This window comes from Apteryx rowi, unplaced genomic scaffold, assembly GCF_003343035.1.
Source record: "Apteryx rowi isolate R43461 unplaced genomic scaffold, aptRow1 scaffold_36, whole genome shotgun sequence".
Taxonomy (NCBI): domain Eukaryota; kingdom Metazoa; phylum Chordata; class Aves; order Apterygiformes; family Apterygidae; genus Apteryx; species Apteryx rowi.
This window is the reverse complement of record NW_020450085.1, coordinates 2,706,531-2,716,530: the sequence shown is the minus strand read 5'-3', so window position 1 is coordinate 2,716,530 and position 10,000 is coordinate 2,706,531. Positions and strand designations below refer to the sequence as shown.

General features: G+C 42.1%; 1 protein-coding gene across 1 annotated transcript in view; it reads left to right on the top strand.

Moving 5' to 3' along the window:
- Positions 1-10,000, top strand: part of PAX3 (paired box 3) — a 74,869-nt gene that overhangs the window by 25,878 nt on the left and 38,991 nt on the right. Inside the window, exon 6 of the mRNA XM_026073052.1 lies at positions 8,684-8,716. Within this exon, the coding sequence (XP_025928837.1) occupies positions 8,684-8,716 (33 nt within the window). The remainder of the gene's footprint in view (positions 1-8,683; positions 8,717-10,000) is intronic.

Here is a 10,000-nt window from a genome sequence, read left to right as displayed (position 1 = left end):
GAGCGGCGCCCGGCACCCTGGTGAGCAGGGCAGCGGCAGGGTGAAGGCAGAGGGGTCGAAAGCACCAGGGCAGGAGGCTCTAGCAAGGCAAAGTCTTGTGACAGGTTACGCTCAGGGTTAGGCTTAAATGTTTGCAATATTAATGAGAAATCCTTTTTGAAGGATCGAGGCTAAAAACGTGGTCAGTGTTTCTATGGACTATCTACAGCCTTCTTAGTTATGGGAGATACTAGCACAATTCCTAATGTGCATGCACTTTTAAAACACTTTTACACTGTTATGAGTATAGCTAATCCTCTTTCATGGGGGTTAGCTCTACTGCAATAAAACAACCTCGTATTTGTTAAGTAAGTTATTATTTCTGTGCAAAGAGAAGCGTGAGTCTATAAATAAGACAAAACTTATAAAGAGGACACCTGTGAACTTGTTGCTCCTGTATGCTTGCAGTGTGACTGTAATTGCATAACAATATATGTTAAAGCTTCTCATTTTAATTTTATATTCTTGGTATTTTAAAGAGAAAATAGAAGACCGCATAGGCGGGATTAAGAAGCTGAGTAAGTTTTCTTAGTGCAGCTTCATAGGTTTCAAATACGAAAAACAGCCAGTCAACCAAACAAAATCCCCACATATTGAAATTTAAAACAAAATATCAGAGACCTTTAGGCAATTAATAAAACTGAACAGTCACACACTTTAACACAATACTGAACGCATTAGCAAAATGCAAACCAATAAGTGATTTAAGTATAAAGATTGTTATTCTGCAGGCACTGAAATGCAAACCACTGAATGTGTCCTGCCTCAAAAAAAAAAAAAAAAAGGCAAAGTTAACTTGCCGATTCTTTATCACTTATTGCAAAGTCAGATGAATTGATTTTTTTTTTTTTCTTTTTTTAAATACAGTTGATTCCAGAGGTATAAAACAACTGTGTGTCTTCAGGCTGGGACCAACAGTGAAAGTTTAAGCCAAAAATTTTTTTTTTAATTTAATTTTATTTTTTGAGGAAGCGAAGGGACCTGGGGCTAGAGGAGAGGCTGAGCTGTAGCTCTGCAAAGCTAAACCCCAGGATTTTGCGAAGGGTTAATGGCCTTATTAGCACAATAGGATGTTAGTTGTTTTTTAACACATGCAGCCATACTAACTTATTTTCTGCTGTGGGGACGTTAGTGTTGTTCTTATTTGTTTACTCTTGTTTGTTTGAACTAATCACCACTTAAGTAAAAGTCTCTTTGCCTTGCCCTGCCTCCTCTTCGCGAAGCGTTTAGCCATGGTGACCAGTCAGGCATAAAAACGTGCTTATCTGCAAATGAATGGCAGCTCTTTGCTTCATTAAAGCCTCTTTCTCTTTTGGCACTCGCATTGTGACCCTTTGATATTAATTCAAAGGGCAATTAAAGAATGCGGCCCATCTTTGAAGTAAAGCATTCAGGGCAAGGAATGGGATGAACCTGGGACTCTGATGGACTGTGCGCATTCAACAGGCCTTTTCAAGGCAGTTTGAAGTGACTCAAAGAAAATGGGCAGGAGAAGGTCAAAGAGAAAAAAGGGGCTAAAGAAACAGTCTGTATTTGTTCGAAGTATTAGCCAAGCAAACTGCAAATAGCAACAAAATGAAACAGTTAATAGAGCAGCCAGACAGAGGCATGTCAATCACTTAACTTGAACAGCATTGGGCTAACCAAGGCTTCAGTCCACTGTGTTATCTAATTATCTTGGGAAAGCCAGTAGCTGGAAGTAATAGTATTGTATTTCTTTCTGCTTACTGCTCAGAAAAGGTGATAAATACTCACTGCTTCATAATTATTCAACATATATACATAAAGAGTGGGTGGATTGGAGGATTGTAGGCAAGCTGCTAGTAGAAAACCAACAAAAAGCCCTTCCCGATTAACCTGGGACGCAGAATGTGAGCATTAGCAGGCTGAAAATCCTCCGCAGGGGTTGCACATGCCGCAAGCGATGGCATGCATGGCTTCTCCTGGAACAAACCTTAAAGACAAACATTTACAAACCTACGAGAGCTGTTCTCTCTCTCTTCCCTCCACATACAGTCTTCAACCACATACAATGTTAAGGGTCCGACTTTAAACCACAATAAGCAATGAGATTAAGAGCTGAGGCTGAAAGTCTCCGTACTTAACATAAGCTGTTGTACCTAAGCACTGTAGCACACATGGTATGAGATTCCTGCGTTATTTTGCCCCAACAGGGTAAATTAAGGACAAAGTTTCAGCCTTTCCTCACAATCTTCTTTGTTGGTTAAATTAGCTCCATGGGGCTTAATTTTCCACTGGACTGAATTTACACATACAAAACAAGTACATGATTTTATTTGCACAAATGGATGTGCCCATAAACAGCCATATTTTAGGATTCTGGCCTAAAGAAAAATTCCTGAGTTTATCTTCTCAGTTGCATAAAGTTGTCGTCATTACTGAAACAAGGAAATAATAATGAATCTGCAATGTGAGAGAAGTGCTCTAGTCTTGATCGAGCTGATGCAGAGAAGTGTGTAATAATAGACATATGGAGAGAAGCGTGTGGGGAGAACCGTCTTGAAATACACACAATTTTACAGCATCACTTAACTACTTGTATCATTTTTTTAACGCATAATGGAATTTGGTTGGAAAGACTGGCTGTTGCTTTTGCATGGGCAAAATCTGCAGGAAGAATTTGTGTTGGAGCTTGGGTCTGATGCTGCAATAGTCTTTGCATGAAAGTAACATTAGGCTCCAGCGCAGTTCTGTTTGCATGGAATCCCACTTGCATTAATAAGCCCTAAACCCTTTTACAAGATTGGGCTGTACTTTAGGATTTATTGGTATAAAATGGGAAAGAATTTTGTCTCAAAAAGCTCTACACACATGAAATGGACAATATACAATATGACTTAATGCATGTTAAAATAAATTCTCCATCAACAGCTGGTAATGGTTTACTGTGGGGGAGAAGGAAAAAATGATTTTTTTGTCGCTGTTGTTGAGAAAACAAAAGCATTGGCATAGTCAATTAAAAATCACTTTTGTTGAGATCTTGCATGCTAAATTTCAACCAGAGGGACTCCCCCCCCCCCCCCCGGCTACATTGCACTCTCCTTTGAACTCCAGTCTAACAAATAAGCTAAAAGAGTATTCAGTGTGGTTGTGCTTGTATGAAGGATTCTGCCATCACACAAGAAGAAATGTCAAGTTTTCTTTTATAGTGGCCACTGAATTTTCTTTTAGAAAGAAGAAAAGAGGAGCAATTCCTATATACGTCAGGCACAGCATAGTTTCAAAGCTCAATACATATTAATAGAAGAAAATAGCGCTATATGAACACTTCACTGTCTAAGAATTCCAGCTGGAATAACTGTATAGAACCAATGACCTCTTTCTTATTTTGTGCGTGTCCCTCCTGGTCTCTGTAGGGTTTTATCTGTAAACCATTGAAATTAAATCCATTAACTTCTTTTGTTTTTTGAAAGGGTTTGGACCAGGCTCCTTAAAGGAGAACTTTATTAATACTAAAGCTTGAGGAGGATAAGGCTTTATAAGGATCCCTCCGAATGCATCAAGACTGATAAAGTATTGTTGCACAACCCTTTACGCTGCAAATAGAGCGGATTTCTAGAAAGGGCGAAAAACCTCAGGCAGTGCTGGCTGCCTTGCTTCCCAGCTCCAGCTGGACTTGGGGCAGGGTGTATGGCCGAGGAGGTCCTCTGCCGTGGTGTTTGCTAGCTGGTCTTGTTTCGTTATGTCTCTCTGATTTTAATCTGCTTCCAAATGTTATCTTAACTTCTTTCTTCTGCTGCGAAGGGAAGAGTCCCTGGTGGCAGCTGTGTTTGCCGAGAAGGGGAGGTTGGAGCATGTCCCAAAGGGGTTATTCAGTATGTTCATTGGTTCACTGCTAACCTAAAATTTGGAGTGCAGGAGTAAAGAAAGGAAGCAGTAGTGTCCATGTTATGAATGGTGCAAGGACGGGAAGGCTGGATGGGGTCAGCTGACCAGGCTGTAGGGAGTTACTGGAGTATTCAAAGCGTGAAGATGGTTTTTTGGAAGCCGTTAAATTCAGTGGAAAGGTTTCTCTTCATTAGAGTTGTGGGTCTGACCTAAAACCAGGCAATTTCATAAGGAATCTGTGGGGTGGGCTGCCTAGGGCAGGTTTTGTCCATTTTTCTCTTTTCAGTGTCATTGGATAAAGAAGAGCTGAAATACTGAAGGAAAAGGGGCTGGAAGGGGCTGTCTGACTCTCTCCTTCATGTAGCTTCACTAGGGATTTCTTAGTGTTTTCACTCTTTCCTGACTTGTGCAGTAGTAGAAGTATGAGGAACTTATTCTCTCTCCTTTTTATTTTTTTAATTACCCTTATGGCTGGGAAAACAATTCCTATCAAATACACCCTAGAAAATAGAAAGCATTACTGTAAAATGCAGTGGTGTATATTATCTATTATTTAAACATACAAAAACCAGCTTGGTGTTTTAATACCCTATTCTGGGGCACTGCAGAGAGTCAGACTGCCTGAATCGGTGCTCTAGGTCTGTTAGAGTCCCACTAGCTTCGGGGACCTTCACCCGTTCCTTAGATTTCGAATCTAGATGAAACAAAACCGAGCAAGCTCTGAGGCAAAGTGCGTCAGCTGGCCGCTGCAAGGGCCCAGCCTTGAGCACTTGCGGTTGTGTCTGGTCACAGTTTAGTCCTACAAAAATCCATCCGGTCACCTGGTCCAGGGGCGTAATCGGGTGCTGCGGGCAGCGGGTGTCTGCGGAGGATGCGATGACCGAGTGCTGCTCGCGCCAGCTCYGGTGCACTGCTTTCACAGCAAAACATCTGTCCTGGGGGCATGTGGAGACGCTTGGGAGCACTGAACTTCTTGGCTGGTTTCTCCAGTGCCCCCTGAATTAGAGTCTCTCTCACCCCACCGCAGCAAGAAGCTGAATCTGAGTGTGTCTGGCTCCTCCCTTTCCTTGCTGGTTCAACTGCCTGATGTATCCCCTCCCCTTATATTTCCCTATATCCTTGCATTTTGTTGGKTTTTTTGTTTGTTTGTTCATTTTTGAGAATGCAGTTAGTAAGGTTTGCTTGGAGCTTCCAGGAAGTATTTGTGCTCAGCAAGGAAAAAAAAAAAAAAGAGCAGCTCTAAGGATGTAACATGGTAATTGCTGAGGCTCTATTGGGTTTTATGAACGAAAATAAAGGCTAGTTGCTTTGTTTTGCCAAAACCCCTCATTTGCCATGTCCCCACGCTTGCTCTCGAGACTGGAGGCCTTTTGTTTGCTGGTGTTCCTTCCCAGACCTTAATTGCTCTAATGCTGTGTGCACCATGTACACTTGATACATCATCTAAGCGCTGGAAAGCGTTCGCTCTCTTTGTGCGATCTCTCAGGCCTGATGTAAACCAGGCAGAAGTGCAGCAATTCCTGCCATAACGTAACATGATTCTGAGAATTAGAAATTTCCATCTTGGAACGTACCAGGAAGCGGGGAACATGCCTCGGCAAACAGGCATGGTTGGGGTGGGGAGCCTCTGCATCCTGCCCCCCAGTACACTCATAGATATATATATATATACATATTTTTTTTTTGCGTAGAAGCAGAATAACATTTCCCCTTTCAAGAAGTCAGTCTGAAAGTTTCGGGTGTTGGCTAGAAACTGTCACCGAGTGCCTGAGCCAAGAGGCCGCATCCTGCTGACAGGGCAATTGATGGAAGTTTTGCCACTGTCTTTCGTGGCTGCAGGACTGCATCTGAAATGCACTGTAAGGGTATCTGAAAAAAATTCTTAAGTTGTAGAAATATACAGCTAGATCTGGGAAGTGGTGCAGAAAGGAGGCTTTTTAGAAAATGTTATTGTTCGTAGGCTGCTTTTTTTAAGGCATTGAGACACTTGAGTTACTACTGGGAATTTTATGAAGCTTGAAAACAAAAGATCAAACTCTAAGTGAGTATTGTTAGACTTTTTTGCAGTCAGGAAAACCACTCAATGAAATAAGCATCTGTTATACCCCAATTCAAATGAAAACAAGTTAAAAAGATGAGAGAAATGCTTAATAAAACATGACCAAAATTAATTATTACTAGAAAATAAGTTTTTTCCATTTGCAAACAATTGGCAGGGTTTAGGAATCAAGTCTGGGGTCAAAGGGTCCTGATGGCCAAGTCAAAGGGCAGCCAGAGATGTATATTAATGCATGTCAGCTTCTGGATTCAGGAGTCAAGCAGTAGTTCATAAAGGAAACAAGGCATCTTAAGAAGAAGTGTTATTAGCAAACATCAGGTCAAAGTTTATCTTTGGGTCAGTGTGTATGGGAGGGTCGCCCATTCAGCCGCCGAGCCCAGCGTTAGCCTTACAGCTGCCGCATTGCAAGGTGTTAGGGAAAATAGAGTTAGCGGGGAAACTTGATAATCTTGCCAAGTGTTCTTACAAATTGTGAGTTAAACTGAGGCATCCTTAATGGAGAGAGGAGAATGGTGATTGAATTTGAAATTTCCCTTTTTGTTTTATTTGTTTTTTCTTTTTAAATTGAAAGCTGAAACATACTTTTGTATGGATTCTCAGCAATATCCTCGCGCTTCGTCCTTGGGCAGTAGAGCTGATGCTCTAGGGGAGAAATGTGGCTTTCTTTTGGAAGAGCCGGCGCTGCCAACATCAGCCCCTTTGATGTGGAGGTATTGTAAATCTTTCCAAGTGGCTCTTCCTGGAAGTGTTTCCCAAGAAGTGTGTTGAGCGGTTCCTCCCATCTCCAATACTCTCGCTGCAGCCCGGCTCTGCTCTTCCCACCACCGCGGGTGCGGGAGCCCCGGCGGCTGGAGCTGGCAGGGCTCGCCCACGCTGCAGCAAATCCTCGCGGTCTTTTGTGCTTCGTGGTGTTGACTTGTCTTAGTTCCAYGCTACGATGCTCCCCACTGAAGCAAACAAACAAAAAAAGAGGTGGAGTAAGGCTTTTAAAAATACTGTTATTCCTATGCCTTTTGGAGGTAATTTGCCTGACTTTCTAAAGAGAGCGGTTTAAATGGCACAACTTTTGGTTGTGCTTTGGGAGGAGGGAAGAAAAGAGTATAACTTTAGGAATAATAAATACGTCTGTTCACTAAAGCTGATTATGTTTGCATTGAATGGTGATTAAAATATAATGTGCAAAGATAACTGGATATTTCTGAGAACCGACGTGACTAGAAGTGAAAGAAAAGTGATTATCTGTTAGATTTTTACTTAGGTACTCTGAATATTGTAGCCCTGAGTTGTGCATTTAGTTCATAACATTATGCACTGGCAAGTCCTAAACTCCAGAGACCTCAATTAACATAATGGGAAACCTCAGTGCGCTCATTTAAACGATAATGTGTTTGTTGCTTTGCAGGGTAGTTATACCAGGACAGTTCTAGCTTTTTAATTAAGAGGTTTGGTACTCCTTGCTGTCTGGGTTCATGTCTGCAAACTATATGAAGAAAATCCACACACAAAAAAAAAGCTCAAGCCGTAAAAGAGCAACTTGCATTTTGTAAATGAAATATGTCTCCTGTCAGACCCTGGCAGCTGGGCTAAACAGACACTTTTTTCGAGAGCACACCATGTTCACTCAGGAAAACTTCTTGGTTCTGGTCGAATTCCTGATGGGAGTCAGAGAGGGGAAAGTCCTCGCTGGCCGCCACGGTGTTTCTCTGGTTCAGATAAGGGGCTCGCTTCCGGGTCCCCTGGGGGAGTGCTGTGACCAGACATCCTTGACTGTCTGTCTTTCTCCACTCTTATCTGTGTAACTACCTGTGTCTCAGGCATTATTGGGACGTTTGCCTGGAGTGTGGGGAGAGGCAAGCTCAAATCTGTGGTTAGTGAATGGGTTTTTGGGGGGTAGATGGGTGCTGGTTTTGTCTGTTTGTTTATAAACACTAAGCAGACCTTTCCAAGAGTGGAAATGGAGAAAGAGTTGCTCTAGGACAGGTAGTGTGCTTGCTGCTGGTCTCAGACTCTTCAGGGTGCAGTTGGTACCATGCAAAGGATCCCACCATGTCCTCAGCGAGTGCAGTGTCCACTTGTCCTTCCCCTAGGGAGAGGGTCCTCTCTCACTTTCTGCTTTCCATGATAAACTTTAACAAGATTCTGTTTTCCTAGCATAGATTGGGGGTGGGGGGAGAAAGCTCGGGAGGAGAATTGTGAGATGAGGGGAACAGGAAATATTCCCTTCCTCACCAAGTCACAACGATGGGCTGAAAGCATGAAATGACATGAATCAGAAACATACTTGAAGGCAGAGCAGCCGAACCTTTCCTGGTATAATCTGTTACGGCTCCACTGACGTTGATTTGAAAGCCTCTGTTCCTAAATAGGTGCAAAGGCCTTGCAATGAATTGCATGTTACCGTAGGAAATCATATTAAAGGAAGTGGATTTCTAGAAGTCTGTAAGTCTTCACTCTTAATGGCAGCTCCACTGAGTTTCATATAAACACTCAAAAGGGTTTGTGGGATTGACTTTAATTTTGTGTGTGAGAATATCTGTATTATGAAACTGAGTTTAAGCCTCGTAAAACATTTTGCGTGAGAGCCGGGTTCTGGCGGAGCCCTGCTAATTAACGCTAACCGCGTGCTCACCCTGCTTTCCCAGGAACGGCCTCCTGAAACCCTGCTGCATGTGGCGGGGTGCAAAATTCAGAAGGCTGAGTTGGTGTGAAAGTTGGGTCAGTTTGATGGTGGACTAGAAGAAGATGGAGAGGAGAAAGGAGAACGGGAATGTTATTTCCTTCCGGGGCTCAGCAGGATCAAATCGACTTCTAGAAGCATTTTCCCTTGTTTTTGGTGTAAAAAGTAGCAAAATTAGGCTTTAGGATTATCAGAAGAAAATTAAGAGTTTATCTTGCTCCTAGAGAAGTCAATGGCAACATTAGTTTATTGCAACATGATGCCCACTAATGTAATAAACAATTACTTTAAAGGAGAAAAACAACTGAATGCCAATTAAGACAAGCATCAGAATGAGTGTTCCAGTTTTCCACTGCACAGAGAATGATTTATAGTCAAAGGATTACTTTTGAAATTGTTTTGAATTCTGCCCTTTAATTTATTAAGCGAATCCTTCTTAGAAACTTGATTGCTAATTCACTTTAATTTAAAAAAGCCCCACTGTCGTCTTTGGATGTATGTAGAGCCTTCAGGGCTCTATAAAACTGTCAATATGGCTGTTAATTTGGGATTTCTTTTTTCCTTATGGCTTAAAGCTTAATTGCGAGAGCTGGGAAGATGCCATGGTTTTGGTATGCAGGGGTTCAAGCAGTGTCTTATGGATTTCAGCTCCCATTGGAGCTCCTAAGGACCCTGCTACCACCATGCCAAGTCAGAAAACCTGCCGAAATCTGGGTGGGAGTGAGGGCTTGCCGAAATCCGGTGGATCCCACCTGGCTTTTGTGCTGGAGTTGGAGATGGATGAGAACCAAGTGCCTTAGCCTAAATGTCCCTCAGCTTTGGGTGGGTCTGAATCCAGATCAGGATCTGAACTTCTTCTGCCTCAGGCTGGTCTCTAATTGAAGCCATGTAAAACCACACATTTCACATGACTTTGATGCAAAACCATAAATAGGCCCATTTTTTGTTCAAAACAAAGTCCAGGCTTGCTTAGAAAGATCACAAACCTTTTGATGAACCTTGACAGTTCCAGGTTGTAATGAAAATTCAAGTCCTCTATGTAATAACATCACTGGAGGAAAAGATACTTGGTTTTATCATTCCTGTTAAATGTGCGACTGCTCTGAGACAGGCAGTGATGTTCCTCTCAGTGCAAGCTGTTAAGATGCTCTAGACTATCTCTTACACAGGCCCTGATTTTAATTATTTTTTGTGTTTTATTTTCATTAAGTTATGAGAACCCGATCAAAAATCCAAATGGTACTTAAACCATTTTTGTATCTTATCTAGAAAAATATAGGGAGGTTTCCAAGCAATAGAGGATTGAAAAAACAAGATGAAGATGATCATGGAAGCTAGAGCTAGATTCTGTTTTGATTGAACTACTTTTGTAAGCT